The sequence below is a fragment of the Symphodus melops genome, assembly GCF_947650265.1.
Source record: "Symphodus melops genome assembly, chromosome: 7".
Taxonomy (NCBI): domain Eukaryota; kingdom Metazoa; phylum Chordata; class Actinopteri; order Labriformes; family Labridae; genus Symphodus; species Symphodus melops.
Window position 1 is genome coordinate 5,758,546 of NC_136697.1, and position 19,631 is coordinate 5,778,176.

At 41.6% G+C, this 19,631-nt stretch overlaps 1 protein-coding gene across 1 annotated transcript in view; it reads right to left on the minus strand.

The window, feature by feature from the left end:
- Positions 1-19,631, minus strand: part of brinp2 (bone morphogenetic protein/retinoic acid inducible neural-specific 2) — a 217,191-nt gene that overhangs the window by 43,285 nt on the left and 154,275 nt on the right. The window contains exon 5 of the mRNA XM_079347800.1: positions 18,762-18,867. Within this exon, the coding sequence (XP_079203926.1) occupies positions 18,762-18,867 (106 nt within the window). The remainder of the gene's footprint in view (positions 1-18,761; positions 18,868-19,631) is intronic.

Below are 19,631 nucleotides of genomic sequence, written 5' to 3' on the forward strand. Positions count from 1 at the left end.
ATCATTAATTTGTTATGTGGAAAGCTTCCTCTCGCTCCACTTCACCATCTCATTCTGGATGATTTTCAACAGTCAAGTCAAACCCCGCTGTGCCCCGATATGAATATGCATGTCTCTCTTCTTTGGTATTTACTCTTTCAATGGTTTGGAAAGAGATGTAATTAGTCACAATTCTCCTCTCCAATGATTTGGCAGGTGCTTTGAGGTTTGTGTGTGTGTGTACTAGCTGCTAATCTGGCAGTGGGGTTTCTTCAATTTGGGAGACAGCTAAATAACACTACTCCTATTACAAGTCACTCTCCCAATGTCTGTCTTCACCACTCTTGTTTTTCTCCCTCCTCACTTTCTGTTCAAATCGCTCTGTATCATCAGAGGAGCAGACTCGATTATTTCCCTGAGGACTGCTCTTGGCTTTGTAAGGACTTTTTAGCACAGTTATGGTCGAAGTTAAAGGAAGCCATCCTCGTTATTTTAACTCCAATCCTTTTTTGACTGCACTGAAAATCTGCAATCACATCTTGATAACTGCGTGATATAAATCAATGGATTCAGTGCTTTTTCTCTTCCCGAGCAGCCTCTACACTTCCACATTACATCCATCAAAAAATAAGTTTTCTCATATTTGATTGGTGCCTTTAAGCATTTCTAAAAACCTCTTCTGTAATCCACTTGTTGCCAGAAAAAAGTTAGAGAATAAAAACTTCAGCCACATGTTACAATAATAACTTCTATAAAATCCTGTTATCTGTCCATCCTTATCGTTCAGTCCTTGCTCTCAACACTAAAAGCTTATTATCAATGTTCTGCCTATTTTACCAGAAAGAGTTCAGATCACTCATTCGTACTGATCTTTTATCAGGTGGCTACAAGGCTGTTTGATTCCCACTGTCTTAAGTTGAGATAGTGAAGTTTCCCCGTACAGTAAATGTGTCGTCCCCAAGCTTTTGTCTACAGTGCACAATGTTAGTCACCAGTAGAGTCTTAGGGCCTGATTTACTCGTATGTGTATTAAAATGTGTGCAAACTTGATGCCACCAGTAAAAAATGTGCTATCTGATGTACTAACAGCGTGCAGTGAGGATTGCGTCTTTCATGTGAGCAAAACAACACGTATTGTCCAAATAGTACGTTTGCCTTAATGAATATGCACAACGAGGCGTTTCTGCCTCAGCGTGCAAAATACTGGGAGGAGAAAATGTAAATAAGTTAAGTTAGTACACGCAGTGTGATTTACCAAGACGGGCAAAAATTGCGCTGGTTGTGACGGTGTCTGAATTTAACACCTTTGAAAAGAACGTGCTAATCCAAGAGCCCCAGTGTTACGCACTGCAGGCTGCAGTTAGGAGGAGACATAGGCTCAATAAAAGACGTGTTTACATGTTTAAATGACAGAAAAATCAATGGTATGCATTTATTAATAATAGTTTAAAAGAAACACCATGATTAAACTGTAACTGAACATTCACAGCATCTGCATTCTAAAGAATTTCAACATTGACACTAATGTCGTCCTATTTCCCTCTTCTCACCAACATTACATTTTAAACTGGGCAGTTCCTTTTCTCGGGTTACGTGTCTCTGGTGCGCTCCGGAGACACGTCTCTTCACTCTACAGCCCCCTCTCCTGCTGCTGCGCTGTGGGACGCTTGAACGGGGGGCTCACCATGCTTGTACCCCCAACTTCAGTACCTGTTGCCATGGCATTTATGTCCGATTAGACACAGCGCTTATAAGTCACGTTTTCCTTTTGTTATATTCACATTTATCTGCTATTACTTGAAAATACTGGACGTACATTTGCCTCTCACTAATACCTATTTGGCGCTTGCAGTCGTCCAGCTTTCCGTCCAAACTCTCCGTGATGTAAACCAGTAGAACGCACAAAAGCCTGACAGAAATACTACGGCCTCCACAAGGTTTGCACCTGACGCCATTCACGCAAATGCTCTTAGTAAAACGCCCACAAGCCAAACGTGCAAACTTTTGCAATGAACACGCAATTTAGTACTCTTTAATTGAGATCTTAGTAAATTAGGCCCTTAAAGTTTGATTTCCTGTCACTGTCACAGTTTTTATTGAAGTAAAAACTGTGTGTTTTCTCCTTTCCATTTGAACTAAAAGGTGTATTTTTGATGATACAGGGTAGTGGATAGAATAAGAAACCAGAGAGAGAGAGAGTGTGGGGAACGACGTGCAGGAAAAGAGCCACAGGTGGGCTCTGCTCTTTGGGACTTCAGCCTCTGTGTATTGGGCATGCACATTAACCACTAGCTGGCTACTTTCGTCACGTTGTAAGTGAGGAAATCATGAAAGAGACTGTTGATTATCTTTGAATTTATTCGACTGAGATCAGACATGTCAGAACGCACATCGCTCATGGGTTTACTCATCTTTTGAATTCAGTTAGATTTCTTATAGGCCAGAAAGACGAGGTTACCGTGACCTGTGCATATCCAACCTGCATTTCTTCAACCTAAGTGAATATATTTTATTTTTAGCTCACAACATATATACTTTTTATGGACACTTTATTTTCTTTGTCTAATTTTAGTATAGCTGCACGGTTGTTCATGTACTGCTCTGTGTGCTTTTTAATTGCCCCCCGGGGACAAATAAAGTTTTTTGAATTGAACTGAATTATAACTCTGACAGTCACTTTATTCAGGGTTTGTTTGAAGCACAATCACATTGTATTGTTTTCAATGTGTTGTGTCATCTCTTAAAATGTACTGTTTAGGCTGTTTGTTTTCTGCTACCTGTGTTCTGTGAGGTTCAATGTATACTTGTGTACGTGTGTGTCATCAACCTATATGTTTCGATTTGTCCTCGATGAAAGCGTGCCGCGACATACTACTCCACTCATCTGTGGAGAATGCAAACGTAAGCTTGATTTGTTTTTATATAAATGTAATAATATAACGTAATAATAAAGCCTAACGAAGGAACTCAAAGCTGCTGCAGCAACATGCACTCAGTTAGCTCAGATAGTTTTGATGTGCACTGGATTTGTAGGTGAGCTCCTAATCAATGCAAACGTGTTGGAGAAAGGATGTTGGAAGGGATCAAAGCTGACATCTTTGACTTGTTATCAAAGAAAGAAATAACAACCAAAGCTCTGATTCCAAACTGGAGATGGAACAAATGGAAACATGGGCGGGCTGCCTACAGTGAGGTCAGTCCAGTCATCGCCTCGGTTCACTGAGGCAACACACATGAAAGTCATGTTGTGGTCCAAGGTTTTGGCCGACAGAGAGGAGGCACCAGCGCACATTTCTGTCAGAACAAGTTAACTTCCAATCCAGCCCGACCACTTTTACCCTGTGACAAGAACAAAACAATGTAAGACCAAGGCAAACTAGTCAAACAAGTCCCAAAGGACTGCTCCCACATTTGGTGCCTCTCATCAGCAGATGACACACTTCCCATGAGCGGACCTTGTAGGACAAACAAACCTGTTTTATTTTACTGACTGCTTCTGTTCAATTTAATTGCTATTTATTTATTTTATCTATATCCAATGACAGACCACCAACACCTTCGTCATTAGAGAGACCCTCACTACACATATGCATCACATAATGTGGCATTCATATTTATGGATATATAAGCATGCTCAGTTATTCACGTATCGAAGGAAGAATGTGTGACTGTCTTATCCAGTAGATGTCGCCCTTGAGCACCAGCATGAAACCAACGCAAACTGCCGTGTGGTCACACCTCCGCTCTCCCCCAGCGACAGCTCCAACTTATGTTTAAAATGTCGCACAGTCTTTACTGTATAGTTCTATTAGAGAGGTAAAGTTTAGAAAATGAGCTCATTGTTTCCAACACAAGTCATGTAATGGACATAGTCGGAGTATTAAATTACATTCGTCGGTCACTCCCCCTCTTCTCACTTTGCTGCTTTTCACCTTTGACACTTTGGTTTTTTTTCCAGCAGCAGCAGATTGGTATTCAGCCAAATGCTCACCCTGTACATCATGCAATTCACATCCACTGCTTCAACATGAATAAAAACACTCTTCAAAATGTCACACAACGCGTCTGCGGTGAATGTGAACCCTTATTTGGTATGTCATATTATTTGTAGCTACACAAGCCCCAAACATGCCATTGAGCCTGCATGAATATCGCTGAGGTGGGGATGATACGGCAGGCTTACTGAGGTTAAAAGAGGCCTCCAGCAACAGTTTTCTCAGAATCGTCAGATAAACATAGACTGTGAAAGAGGAGATTAGCTGCGAAGAAGTCACATGCTTGAACATTTGAATGGAAGTCTAAATGAAAGCCTTTACAACCGTCAGGAAAAGAACTGACAGGGTGAAAGTTATCTGCCGTGTCTATGACTGCCTAAGAACGTTACCAACAGCTTTGTTTACATCTGCTATGACATACCTTTTTTTTTTTTTTTTATTGGATTATATGACGTAGCATAAGTGTTTCCGAATAACAAGCCAGAGAAGGTGGACTGAAAGCTTTATTTCAGTCTTGTTTCCATCCAGTCCCAAAGGATGAATTTCAGGAAGGAGAACTTGTGTTATTTGCTTCTCCTGGTTTTGGGCTTTTCAGGGTCACTACCCAGAAGGCTTTGCTTCCATCCAGCCAGCCACAGATTTAGATCACACTAGTATCCCTGGAATTAGCAGACCCACGGTTCGCTCGCTCTCTATCTCTCAATCTCCAGCATAGACCACACTTTCCATTTTGGGGCAATTTAAAGCTCTTAAGGCTTCCCACTATGATCTCCTCCCCGTTGCTGCCAGTGTGTGTTCACCAGAGTGTGTGTCTCTCTCAGCCTTTTTATTCAGTGAGTGCTTGTCTGCTACACTAGAACGCACTCTGGGCTGTGGAGGGAATAGTGTTTGGTTGCCTTGGACTCTGCTCTCAAGAGCTTCAGGCTTTGGCGGTGACCCAGCTTTGACTCCAGCCGTTTTTATTCTGCACTCCTGACGATATCTAGGTAACTTCAGGACTGCTCTGGAGATTCTGCTGAGCTGGCTGTTCACATACACCTCACAGCAGGAGACTAGCAATGTCAGATGGGCGGGGGGAAAGGTAAGACATGATGTTAAAACAATGTTCAAGAGATAGTTCAAGAGAATAAAAACATCCACAAACAAAGGAGAGAGCAACACACAGAACACATAATGCAGCAAGTAAATTATGGGCACAGCGATCGTATTGGTCGTGTGCAGGCAGCGTGCAGCAGTCACGGTATAGAAACGTCACTCCCACTACTGTTGGCTCCAGCTGAAATCTCCTGATAATATCCTGCTCAGTTCTCACGTCAGCTCACTCACTCGTGAAATAAATACAAGGCAGCTGGCAGGAGAAACTCCGGGTAAAGTCCGAGTGAAGAATTTGGCTCTTTGACAAACTCTTTTTTTGTCACTTGTGATTCTTTATCCATCTGACTGTTGCTTGAGTTTCCTACAGACGAGCATATATACTTCGGCTGGGTTGTCGGGATGTTTTGTGCTTCCTTCTGATCGTTTTTTTTTGTTTTTTTTTGAGGGGGGGGGGGATTCAGCCACATTTGGAAGGTGTATGAAGGACGCAGGGTGGTAAGGTTGGAAACAGATAAGGCCCGCTTGGATGTGAGAGAATGAAATCCTAAAGGCATTTAAGTTAAAAGGGCAGAAATTCTTTTACAGTATTGTTGCAAGCTCCTTTTCAAACCTGGCACTCTCCCTACATCTCTCCATATCTCGCCACCTCTTTAAAACCACCTTTACATTTGAGACTGCCTTTTATCGCTCTACTGTCAGGGAGGGCACGGATAAGGAATTTGGCACAGGATCGCAGCGCCGTGATGTACGAGGACAGGTGGTGTGTTGAGATTTTGTTTCAGCCACTGCCCAGAGTACGGCCTGAGCAGAGCGAGGCACCTGACAGACCTCTTACTCAACCCGAGTTTACAAGTGTCGAACTGCTCCTGTCCCCGAGGCCCCCGCTCCAGCTATTGATGGGGTTCCAACAGAGTTCAAAAGGTGTGTTTGGGGTGCTGTGGCTGAGGATCTGTGAGAGTTTTTCCTGGACTCCCTCTAAAAAAAAAAATAAAAAAAAAAAAAAGGCGGCTGAGCAGCCGTCAGCAGGCAGTGCTTTCAATTCTGAATAGAAGGCTATATTGCAGACTTATTCTCCTGCTTGGCTTATAAGAAGCAAAGGTTGAGGAAACTACTTTGACTGAGTCATACATTGGAACAAATGTATATCAGATTTCATCTAATAACTCAGAGGTTTTCGAGACTAACTTCCTGAGTTAGGGTTTTTTGTATTCAGGTACGAGTGGCATCGTCATGGTCAAGGGAGAACGCTGATCTCTTCTCGTAGCAGCTGTGAAGTTTCCCTGTAAAACCATCGCTCGATTTTCAGACGCTTAGTATTCAAACACTGCAAACTTTAAAAGTCAACATACTGAGGACTTTATGGTCAACATAAGTACATCATAAATTATGTACGAGGACGAAGTGAAGCCTTGAGCAATTCCGAATGAAAAGGCCTCCTCAATGAGAATAAAGAGGGTGCTTATAAAACGGTGGACAAATTCAAGGATTCTTTAATCCTTCGCAGGCGTGATGGAGCTTTCTTGGAAATATAATTAAGAGGAAATGTTGGACAAGGTCACAGCGTGGTTAGTGGTGGGAATAGTTGCTATAATGTCCCTTGAACGTAGTTTCAGTAACTTTCCTCCGGTTCTCTGCAGCTGAAACCTTGAAAACAGGGATTTCATATGAGCGTGGGACAGAAACGAGGCCGGGGTGTTGTGGATTTGCAAAACAGTTTGTGTCCGTTTTGGGCCCAAAAAGATTGATGAGAAAACGTACTTTCAATATGAAAACGTACAGACGTTTTAATCAAAGTTTTTACAACAGCTGTCATTTCTTTTCATAAAAATGTTGTATGAAGCAGTTTTCTTTTCTGTATCTGGATAAGAGCGAGGCTTTTTATTCGAAAGGAAACCAGTACCACTGTGAAACCTTTGGATGAAGTGTGTAATTCACTCAGCTCAGAGATTTAGTTACGTACTTGTATTAGTGGCAGGGTATTGGAAAGGATCTCATGAAACAGTGTGAATCACGATACATGAATCCCGATTTAAAGTATGCCAATACTTTGCAATACTTTTCATCATTTACTAAAAATAAGTTCAAACAGTGTGCTGTGTTGAGTCAGGAGTTTCTTCAGTTCATGAGAACAAAAGCTCTTCACAATATCACATTTTTTACCTTCACTGTGAAACTAGCGAACTGTTCCGATACCATGGCAACAGAAATGTAATTTCCCAACCTGCTCATAATGCCGGAACTGGAAAAAAAACCCTTAGATACCATCTGTAGCAAACACTAACGTAACTTCTCTGAATGAAACACCGGATGAACACGTCAGCGCTTTACTCTGTCCTCACAACCTTCAGATGTCCTGTCCAGTAAAGGACTAAATGCAATATGTAGAAAAAACTCCAATCAATTCAAGGACAAATAAGGCATGCCTCTCCCGGTGGCTTTAACTCAAGTCTAGGGAAGCTGTTAATCACCGTTGAAAAAGGACCGGCTCAGAAAAAAAGGTCATCTTGTATGATTTCATTTGGTTTATAAAATAACTCCTTCTACAGATAAAAGGACAAAGACAGAGCATCCGGTTGTGAAACTGAATGTTATCTGTATATCCAGAGGCACATTTCTGAAGAATCGTCTGAGCCTTCATGCTGTCTGTTAGAATTTGTCCCTTGAATCTGTTTAGTAGTTTGACTCATTTAGTTGAAACTGAATCTCAGGCCATGAGTCACTAACAATGGATTGCAGCCGCTGACAGCTCCAAGCATTGTGCATCATTTTCTCAAGCTATTAGCTCCGTCTTAGAGTCTTCTCCTCAAAGGAGGATTGACCCACTGACTTCATACCTGTAGATCAGACCTCTGCTGTGTGCAGAGAAGCAGCTGACCCTGAAGGAAAGGAGACTAACAGGACTAAAACACTAATAATAAATGTGATTGTATTTCCAGTTTATTGGCTAAGTTTTACAGATAACTACATAAAGCTGTGGTGTAAAATCGGTCTGGTCCCTAAATCATATTCTGGTTGCTGAATAAAACACTGCAAACTTATATCAGAGGGAGCCTCCTGAGTTTGCAATACAGGGTCTTATAATCATAAACAACAAAAAGTATTTACCATCCAGATATTAAACAATACCAAAAGCTGTAAATGTTCCTGGTGCTGGGTTTAAATTGCTCGTATATTCAGATATGTATTTAGAAAACATCTATAGTAAGGTCCGAGTAGTGACAGTTTTGACATCTGACCATGGTGTTGTGTCTTCAGCTGCTGGTGTATTTCTAGGGCAGATCATTGATTTTCTTTTTTTCTGAAGGCTGCACATATTGTCACATGAATCTTTTCTCTGTGTGCAGAGCTCGAGTGATGTCACTCCCATGAAGGAGATCGCTGTCAAACTGAGGCAGCTACGAATCAAACAATGTCAAGTAAAGAGCTGATCGAAAACATTTCACCAGTCTGGAGAAATGGTCATACTGTAGGCAGTATGAAACATGGACGTAGTCTCAGTGACATCAGCCACTGGTTTCTGAATCAGCATCGACGGTGTTCAACATGTTGGAGTGCTGTCTCAATCTAATTTTTGGTCAACCGAGCGTCAAGCCAAGAGGAGGAGCAGAGGCTGGTCTTTAATGCTCTGGCAAACAGCTACATGGCAGCCGCCTGACAGATCAGCAAATCACACAAAACAAAACTAAAGAAAACACCGGGTACTCAACAGTCAGTAAGTTAGTAAGTCGGCCTTTTTGGTGCTGGATCCTGCATCTCCAGACTCCGGAGCCAGTTGATCCCAGATTGAAATAAACAAATCCAAGGAGCGATTGTGCCGAGGTAACTCCAGCCAACCGAGACGGCTCAACACAGACTTAAAAAAAAACGCTTTTATATTACACAGTCACCTTCTCCTCCTCGACTGTTTTTTTTCTCCACTCACTCTCGACTCCGTCAAAGAGGACGGATCCCAATTTCCGCGGGGATCGGTGGATTATTTCTCATTGGATACTGACATGAATGTGGGTGGATGACGGGGAATGGAGGTGTGTAGTGATGTGATTTTGACCTTTCCATGGCCGCTACAATACTAAGACCAACTTGTTGTTTATATGGGGCTTCAAGGTGGAAGGTTTGGTTTTTTTTCCATGTCCCTGTTATTCCCATGCGCTCCTGTGTGTGAGTACCGGAGTTGATGTTCCTAGACTCTTGATGTGTTGTTGATGCACTTGGCCATCCCGCCCACATGCATACACAAGCACTATATAACTGCAGAACTTACAAAAGAAGATGTTTGATTTTAACAGGAGAAAAAAAACATTTGATATAAAATAGATTTTGCATCTCCACTTCAAAGCATGACACTGAGAGAAGGGCCGCCCCTGGTGGAACCAAAGAAGTTACACACATTAGCACATATAGGTCGAGGTACTCGACACGCACTCACAGGCATGCAATCAGAGTCCAGGAGCAGATGGAGAAAAGAAGAGCAGCACTGATGCATTTGGGGAATAGGAAACAAAGAGATTGTTCAACTTGAATGTACAGCAGCTTCAGAGTTTCACCACAAAATGATGCAACACTTTTGGGTCCTTTCACCCTGATACTGGTTTATTTATATATTTTTCAGCAGTGCAGAGGCTCAAACAAAAAGTGGCTGTGCTGTTGGAGTCATTCATCCTGTAATAATGAAGATGTCTATGTGCAGACATATAGAATTAAGTTAAGTGCTAATGGACACAAACACACAAAAACACACCATCTAATTCAAAAAGCACACACAAAGGGTTAAATGCATCCATAACAGAGTGAACAGGCTCCTGTGCTGTATGAGCTGTTATGCATCCTTTCCATGATAACTTATATTGTTCCAAACCTTGTGCTAAGACAAACCTAGACAAACTTTGTCCACAGGACCGAGGAGACGATTTGCGTCCTCTCACACAATGGTACGGAGAGCTCTTTTTTTGTGGGAGATTAATTACGATACAGCGCTGGAACGACATCGGTTTAAAGGTAGACATGACAAATTCAACAGGTGCTGTAATTGGACTCTGTTGCCTTCATAGGAAAATACTCGTCATACTCTGATGAGGGTCGGTGATGGTGAATTAAGCAATGGTGGTCACTTCCAGTTTTCCAGCTTCCCTGTTAAACATCATTCAACTATTTTGAATGCAATCAGCCACTGCTGTGAACAAACACAATCTGGTTAAAATTCATGTTTGTTTACTCGGGCTTGAAGCCAGTTTTAATATAACAGATTTACAGAACACAAAACTGAAAGTAAAAATGAAATGGAATTGTGATTTTAAACAAACAGAAACCCCAGAGCCTTAAAACATTTCGGTTTCAGCAAGAAAAGGTTTCAATGGCATCGACTTCAACAAGCTGCAACCCCACACCTCAGGCTTTGAACTATCCCCTGGGAAAAAGGAGACAACAGTTGAAGCCAGCCAGCCTCATAAAGTGTTTAGAAGCTGCATACATAGTCATACACATTGTTGTTGTGCTGGTTTAAAGGGTATTTAATTTTCATCTCCCTAAACTGGCTACCACTTAGTACTTTCATCAAATCCCAAACTCTGCTGCATGCTCACAAAACTTTGTCAAAAAACGCCAGGCAGACACTCCCTCCCTCCCACTTCGCTCTGCCAATGAAAGGCGTCTGATCCAAGCTTCACAACAGAGCCCTAAACCTGTAGCTAGACTCTCCTCCTCTGTCGCCCCCCGGAGGTGGAGTGAACTTCCAAACTCCACTTGATCTGCAGACTCCTTTTGCACCTTTAAGAAAAAGCTCAAAACTAAGGTCTTTATGATCACCATACGCACTTATATATTGATGATGACGATGATGCTTTTGATATAGTCACGTTTTTTAGGATGGTTTTCATTCTGATTTGAACTGAAAAACGTCTGTGGATGTTCTGCTCTGCTTCTGGTCAGTGCCTGTGTGTCCGATCAGACTTTAAGTAGTTTGTTGTACATCACTTTAGATAAAAGCATCTGCTAAGTGAATTGTAAAATTGTACTTCTTGGCTTGAAAGCATTTTAAATGGGAAACATTTTTCATCGAAAACCAATTCAGGACATTTGTAATAAGACATACGGGAGCTAAAAACAGACTATATTTAATGCTGCAAAAGGTAGCTGATCAAATGGCCTCAGGTTTTTGGTTTGGCTGAAGGCTATTGGGTTGGATGTATTAGAATGTTTTCCTTCATAGATATAGATAAGAGTTATCCATAGTTTAGTATAACACATTAATGTGGATGCACTCTCTTCAATTCATTACAACTGAACATACAACAAACACATCACACATACGACACCATCAGTAAATAAAAGGACCATTTAAGTCTGTGTTGAATCTCTCTTTCCTTCCTGGCACAAGGATCTGGTAATGACTATTACGTGGACGGATTGGAGCTCTTCAATTAACACACGATTTATCTGAAAACACAATATATGTGGGTGCATTAAGGATATTACATTAAAGGAAGCAAAGTCAACCCACGACCAACCTCTTAATGTACCAACAAATCAAAGTTCCCTGGGACTGGACCTTATAAATGAACTCTTTGTTTGATCACTTATTCCAACAGTGATCGTTTAAAGTTCACTGTGAGGCTTATTAAGCCCTAAAATCCATATTTTTAACCAGCATCTTTGCCTAAGTGATGGGCTTCTACAGGAACATGAATATTTGCAGACTCTGAAATATACAGCATATGCTGTTTATCAAAGGTCCAACATGTAAGATATCTAGCTGGCTTCTGTGAAAATAATGCAGCAGCCAGCACGTCCACTGTTTAAGTTTTGATTCTGGTCCTGAATAGTCTGGATTTATTTACCCCTCAGTTTGTCCGGCAAACATTAAACCAACAGGTGTTGCAGCGATGGAAGCTGAAAAGTGAACTGGTTCAGATAGAAGTGATTGTACCCGACCTAAAAAGCCTCTGTATGTTTCTAATCAGCTCCACCAGCAGAAACCTGCTCAAACTAGGATCAATGTTGGAGATGCAGCAATCAAAGGCCAAAGAAGGAATGAAATATTAGAGTTGTTGGTGTACAGTAGTTCAGCATCAGCTGTTCCATATCAGCTAATAAACAATCAATCAATAATCGCAACAATAATCATTGTCTATAGCCTTTTTTGTATATTTTCTTCTGCTTTTTCCATGCATATGTTTTGTATATATTTTCCAACAGAAGAGTGTTCTATTATTTATTCTATCTTAATCTTTAAATTGTGACTTTTTTTGTTACCTGCTACATTTTATTGTATATGCTGCTGGAACCTAAATTTCCTTGGGGGAGTCATCCCAAAAGGATCAATAAAGTTCAGTCTACGTCTAAGTCTAAGATACACGAGATAGATGTCAGGTCACCTATAGCTCTCATAGAATGATGTTTTATGTGTTTTAATACCTGAAACAAACCTGAACCAATCTTTTTTTTCCTCATTTGTCAGAAGCCATCTTGAGTTATAGTACTCATCAATTCAGAAACACAGGGCGCTGCAATCTAACAGCACTATTGCCTCTGGCCTTACATGAGAAAAGCAAATTACACTTCAGCTTTAGAGACATCTGAAGTACCCACTGTGAAGCACTAGGAAAGACAGTGATGCCCTACACTTTGGATAAGAACAATCAAGGACACACTCGAATCAGAAAGTTTAGACCTTCCTTTTGTCTCCTTCTTGGAAGAACAGTGCTGCTGATTATTGCTCACATGATGGCCTCGGAGAGAAAGGACAAGGCCGTCTGGTCGGGGAGGATAATGGTGTTTTGCTATTCTGCTCTTTTCTTTATGCTCTTTTAATCTTGTTGCCCATTAAACTCTCTGCCCACAAGCCTGTTTGGTTGCAGAATGTGCTTAGACGCTAAAAAATGTTTCATGAAAAAGTTGTGATCATCATTTCAGGAGTAATACAGGAGAAGTAGCTGCTACTGAATTATTAACACTAAAGCGAGACAATCTGCAGAACAGCCTCTAAGGAAATGGCTTTTACTTTTTTTGCCAGAGAAAAAAGGGAGTAAAGTTTAAGGCTTGAACAACAAAAAAAAGGAATAAAAGGACAAAGCATCAGGATGAAATCTAAGACAAACGACTCTGTGAGCTGTCAGCTGTTTGATTTTCAAGTGACCTTTAGAAACAGAGATGTGAGATAAAACATAAAAGGACGTAAACTATAGAGCAGGCCCACAATCATCTTGGTTTGTGCGGGTGGAGAGATGAGCGTTTATCTCACAAGTATAAAAACCAGAAAGTAAAATAATGAGCTGGCTGGCGTTTTGTCTGCACCAAAATGTCAGCTGCGTTAGCTTGAAGAGTCATCACACAAGTCATGTTCACCAGAGGTTAGCTGAGGAGAAACACTTGTTGTGTTTCAAACTTTGCCGGATCTCGTCTCCTTAGGTGTCTCACTTCTTCACTTTGGGTAATTTCATTTCTGTCTCCATGCGAGAAAACAATTAGCCTGAACAGGAGCGTCCTCGATGATCATCTCTCTCATGTACGCAGCGGGGAAGGTGCTTAATTATTGAGCAGAAGAGCATTAAAGACTAAAGCTGGTGTGAAAACACTTTGATAGAAGCCATAATTAAACTTATATAAAATGCTTTTAGAGTCTATACAGGGGGTCTGAACAATGGCCCCGTTTCCACAGATTGGATTTGTTCGGTTCGTCTTAGTACGGCTCAAATTTTGTGGCGTCTCCATAGAATAAAGCAGGGAAATATCCCCGAATTACCAACCCGTACCGTCCTACTTTTTGGGCCCCTTAAAACCCTGAACAGTTAATCACTCACCCACTTTTATATAGGTTGAGTGAGCCTTGATTCTTAATTACCTAAATTGTCTTCTCCTTAAAAAGAATTGGTTACTAGACGAGATGTCAGGTTGTGATAAGAAACAAGTAGGAAGTGTCTTCCCCTACAGATTGGACAAAGGATTCGGGAGTATGATGCACCAATGAGAGAAGCGGAACCAAACATCAGGAGGCGCATCATTTGGAAAGCTGCCCAATCGGAGGAAGGAAACCGCACATTCTCAAATGCATTATTTGGTTAGATCTTCTCTGTCTAATGTATAAAAGGGTTCAGGGAAAGATAGTCGGGGCTCAGACTTCATGAACTGACCAGGTATCTGTCTGTTGTCAGGGACACGTAGTGTTGAACCCAGAGACTCTGTAACTTCTATTCTTGATTCATCGGGTTAATAAACTCTGTTAACCTGAAAGAGACGCCTCCAGTCATTCCTCTCATCCCATCAAAAGAATGCGCAGAGAGATTCAAGGTAATTATTTAGAGGAGTCAGATTTCTATTAACAACATTTGGGAAAAGGATGAAATAGCAGCTTTTATCCTTCAACCTTCACCCACTGAAAACGTCACGTCAAGGAAAGGTGTTAGGAGAATTCATAAAGGACTTAGTGAAAGGCGATCGTGGTGTTTTGATAATCCGACCGCATTTCCACTAGACGACATGAGTGACGTGGGTTTGTCGTGGTGAAACTACAATTACAGTTTCCAGAAAATGGACTACAAAAAGCTCATCATCACAGGTTTCTCCTGTGCCTTCTTACCGGTGAAATAATGCTAAAAACCATGTGGTGTGAATGAAAAGGATAAAGGATCCTTCACTGTGATGGTTTTATAATGTCAGCATCACGTCCAGAGTTCATCTCTGGGTTTAAGACTGTTAAAGTTGTTTGAGGTAAATTATTACAGTGCTAACTTGCACGATCTGCGTCACTTTTTTTTATTGACAAGGTTTTATAGGCCTATTACAATTTCTTGTTTTAAATGAACAGCAAAGCATCTCCACAAACATTATACAGGAATGTTTAAAAGCAAAGTTACCGTAAATTCCGGACTATTGAGCGCACCTGGATATTAGCCGCACCGGCTAAAAATAAGTTAAAAAAATGATTAGTACATATATAAGCCGCACTTGATTATAAGCCGCAGGTGTCCACGTTATAACAGAGCTATTTGCACAGAAAGACGTTTCTTTAACATTTTTTTAACTTTTAATTAAATACGTAATACCGGTAACATCCGCAAATACGAAGCCTACTGTAAATCCTTTATCAAACAGTGTCTGTAACGCGGCTGATGAAAAAGATTACCGTAATATATTTCACAGGAAAAAGTCCATCCATTCACTGCCTCAGAATGACTTCATTACTCACTTCCTCAGTCTCTTTTTCGTTGTCGCTGTCAGTGTCATCTTAACGTGCAGCAGCTCTGTTAGCTTCTTTGACAGCCAGCTCGATCGCCTTTAACTTGAAAGCTGCATCATATGCATTTCTCCGGGTGTTTTCCATGATGAGGGTGCGTGCATGAAGCGCAAAATGACTGATATTAAGATCCGATGTGACGAAGTCAAATGTTATTGCGGCACAAGCTCATTGTCCCCCAAGAAAAATCCATAAATAAGCCGTTTTAAAAGCCGCAGTGTTAAAAACCGCGACAAAAAGTAGCGGCTTATAGTCCGGAATTTACGGTAATCTTTTTCACACACAAAATAAAAAGAAGGAAAAGGAATACAAAGAGAGAAACTAATTGTGAGTCAATCGATATAGAAACCCAATGCAGATTGTCTCACATTTCTCCTCTCACAGATTGTTAGTTTTCCTGAACGCTCATATGTGCGGGTTGTTTTAAAAGTTTTGACCGCAAGGTATTGTGGGGCGGGATTTTCCTCTCTCCTTTGGTAAAGGATGGTCCAGTGTTTCCTGTGCTAAAGGAGGTCATAAAGGAAGCATTGAGCCACCTTTCCTTCACTTTTAGAGAATTTGAACGGCTCTTATCATGGCTGCCACCTAAATGCTTCCGGGGTTAAAGAAAAACAGATAGTGAAAACAGATAGGAGGGACAATCCGAACGCCCCCCTGGTCTTCTCTCGACTATACTCTGCCAGATGACAAAGACAAAGGCAAAGACCCTGTCCTCTGTCTGGATTTTAATTTTTTGTGTTGTTTTAGTTGACCTGGGATTTTTCTTGGCGGGCAGCTCGAGCGTTTCCTTTAACCAATGACAGCGCAGCACTGCAGCGTTCTGCCACCCTCAAAAAAAATCCATAGGGCTGAAAATTGGGCACGTGGGGAGGCGGGCCTTAAAGAGACAGCAGCCATTAAAAAAAACCATTTCAGGCACAGACTGGAATATGAGGCTTTTCATCGACATCAGTATAAGATAAATTAAACATTTATTTTTAACTGCAAATCTTTATCTTTCACAGCCTGACAACATGAAAGGTGAAATTATGTCCATGTTGTTCCCTGGTGTTATTGGTCCTGCGTGACTAAGGCTTAGGGAGAAATCAGTTTAAAGAATGATCATGTTTGGATGTGGATTATATTGTCAGCAAAATATTCACAACAATAAACTGAATCTCTGACATAATTATAGCTTTTATACCTTTCTCTCAATTAATTTACTTTTACTCAATCACAGAACAAACAAATGTTTGAAACTATTGTTGTTGCAAAACTATTTGAAATCATGTCCCAATGCATGCACAGATCTACACATATGTAGACCAATTTTGAAACTGATTTAATAATGGCAGAAAAGCTTGATTTGATTTGGCTGTAGGTCTTGAAATTACACACAAATATGAGCCTGAGATCAACAGATCGTCACGCACACATTTGCGATTCTTGCACAGCAGGAGTGTTGCGAAAGTCATGTGTAAAATGAGAGCCAATGGAGAGGTCCTCCTCAGATGTAACCGAGGATTTGTGGATATTTTTTCTGGGTGTGCATTTGTGGTTCTGTGTATAGATTTTCAAATAGAGCCACAATAATAGCTTGGTACAAATGTTCTTTTTCAGACACATAAGGATCAACACATGCAGTGATTTGGACCTGAGTGCACAGAGGGACACACACACCACTGCTGTGTTACAGGACATTAATGCCAGTCCACTGCCATGGCAACAGAGCCCTATGGATATATAAGGAGCCAAAGTGTCACAGGGAACCGAGTGAACATGACAACATGTGACAAATGACAAATGAACTTCACTGATTGTAGAAATGAAGAGATAAACTGGAGCCAAGGTTTCCTGCTAACGAGCGGACTCACATACAAAAACAACAGTACCAGAAAGAGACAGTCCTTCACAGTGTCTTTATAAGGCCTCACCTCCATCGTACTCCGCCCTGTACAAGAGTCTGACTCAACATTGAATGCTCTACACTGATGGTAAAAAGGTTTGACGTTGCACTCATGGGCTGTTTAATACTTCATCACAGACATAATGATCCCTCGTCAGGAGGACACAGTTCTTCATTTGTGTGATGCAGAGATGTGTCGGAGGATGAGTGGAGTAACTGTTGACAGTGACTGTTCTTAACCTCGATGGTGACGCTGCTGTCCGTGCCTCACAGTGAATACAGAAGCTTGAGTTTGTTCTATAGAATATAGTGCCGGCTGGATGATGAGAAAGTGACGTTTCTTATTGCCAACAAAGGAACAAATTTAAATTATTTAGGAATTATGTGGTGGAAAGTTTAAGACAAGATTGCATGTGACTGGATTAGCACTTCACCTTGACTTTTCTTGTGTAGTGTTCCAGGTGTGGCTGTATAGAGGAGCGAGGCTTGGGGGTCGGTGTGGTCAGATACACAGTCTATCTACAGCCTGGTAAGATAACCGAGTCCCCATGAGACTGAGAGCCAGTCAGGCAGAACAGACATATAAACCACTGCAGCGTAAAGTAAAGGGTCATCCCGGCCAACTACAACACACAGGAGGTGAGAGGCTCGGCAGGGTGGTGGATGGACGGTGGTGTTAGTGTGTGTGTTCAAGCGTGTGTGTGAATCCCATCCTATTCCTCAAGACGACCTTTTCCTCAGAGCTGTGAGTCCATGCGTATGCGTGTGTGTGTTTGTGTGTGTGCGCACAATCCCATCCTCATCCTTTGTGTGTGGGCATGAATTTAAGACTGACATGTACAAGACGAGAGAATGGGTTTTTCCTATATGTGTAATTGAAAATAAATGTTTGTTTGTTGAATAAATATTGCTGCAACAGATTCCTACATGCACAAAAGTCACACACACACACACACACACACACACACACATCTGGTCATTTCATAAATGTTCCTCAGTCACCGGCGTCTGCCGTGCACACATACTTCTGATCACTTCAGGCACTGTTGCTTGTAAAGAGGAATTTATAGCACAGAGGTTGTGTTCATCTGATGGGCTCTTCATGGCTCGTCTGTGACACTGTTGTTTCTCTCTATTCTGCATCTGAGGAAGGTTTAATTCATGCTGAAACGTGGATTATTGAAGAAGCACTTTCCCACCTATACCGTGGTGCATGAAGACGACAAAAATCCATCATTCTCGTGTCAGCAATAAAGCTTACGTTCAGGACTTGGATCTGCGGCTAACTATCCATGCACACTATGTCTGCACCATCAGCTCTGACGTGAAGAGATGTTAATTATATACACACGAAATCATCCCACATCAAAGAAAATCACACAAACACACATCTGTTTGTGAGTCCAGCTGTGCATAAACGCGTTCCTGTCTTTGAAGTGGGAACTGTTCCAAAGAGCTGTGTGAAATGCAAAATAATGACTATGTCTGTGTGTGAGTGTGTGACATGCAGGAGTTTGAGATTGACATGTGATAGATCACTGCGGCTGCGTGTGTGTTTTTGTGCGTTGTCCAGACTTACCCTTCAAGTGGATCTTATTTTCCGGGCTGTGCACCAACACCGAGCTAACTGAATCCAAACTGTCGTAGTTGCTGCAGCCGAGAGGGCCCGTCCTCGTCTCCGTTACCTGGGAGAGAAAAAAGAAAAAAAAGGACGTTTTTTTCCCCCACATTTTTTCTATCATACCATTTTAGCAGCAAACGAGGCAGATGTTTGTTCCCATTTACAGCCGTCAAGTTTGCAACTTGTGGCAGGCGCAGCATGTAAAGGCAGCCGGGCGAGTGCATGTGTCAGAGCCCTCTGACAGCAGAGACAACCATCGCCATCTTTTGCTTCACTCCCACACGAGCAGCCACAGCTGGCTGCGATGCTGTCTCACAGAGGACAGCGCAGGACAGAGAGAGAGAGAGAATCAGGAGAGAACTGTTCCTCACACTTAACACAAGTCTACGTCTGTGTGTATGTAAGATTGCATAAATCCTTTCTATGACCCTGTACTCATAAACGCTACTACTAACCACCACAAAATGAAACACGACCGATGACGAGTGAAGCCATGTTCCTTATTGTGCTTCAGACAGTTTCACTGAACTTCAGGATGCAGCTCAGCCAATCACACAGTGGTACTGAAACTGACGCGACAACAAAAGACTCCTCTTGCTGCTCGATATCTTTAAAAATGTAACGTGGCAGTAATTGGTAAACACTTTGAACATCATCACACTCTCTCATATCTCGCCCTCGCTCTGCCCCTCTGTGTTTCTTCAGAGAGAGAGAGAGGGAGAAGAAAGATCAAACCTCATTTACAGACATATTTGTCTCTCAGTAGGAACTTAATGAGCTATTTCCTCTTTACAAAGAAAACATCTAAGTTACTCTCTGAGCTGAACG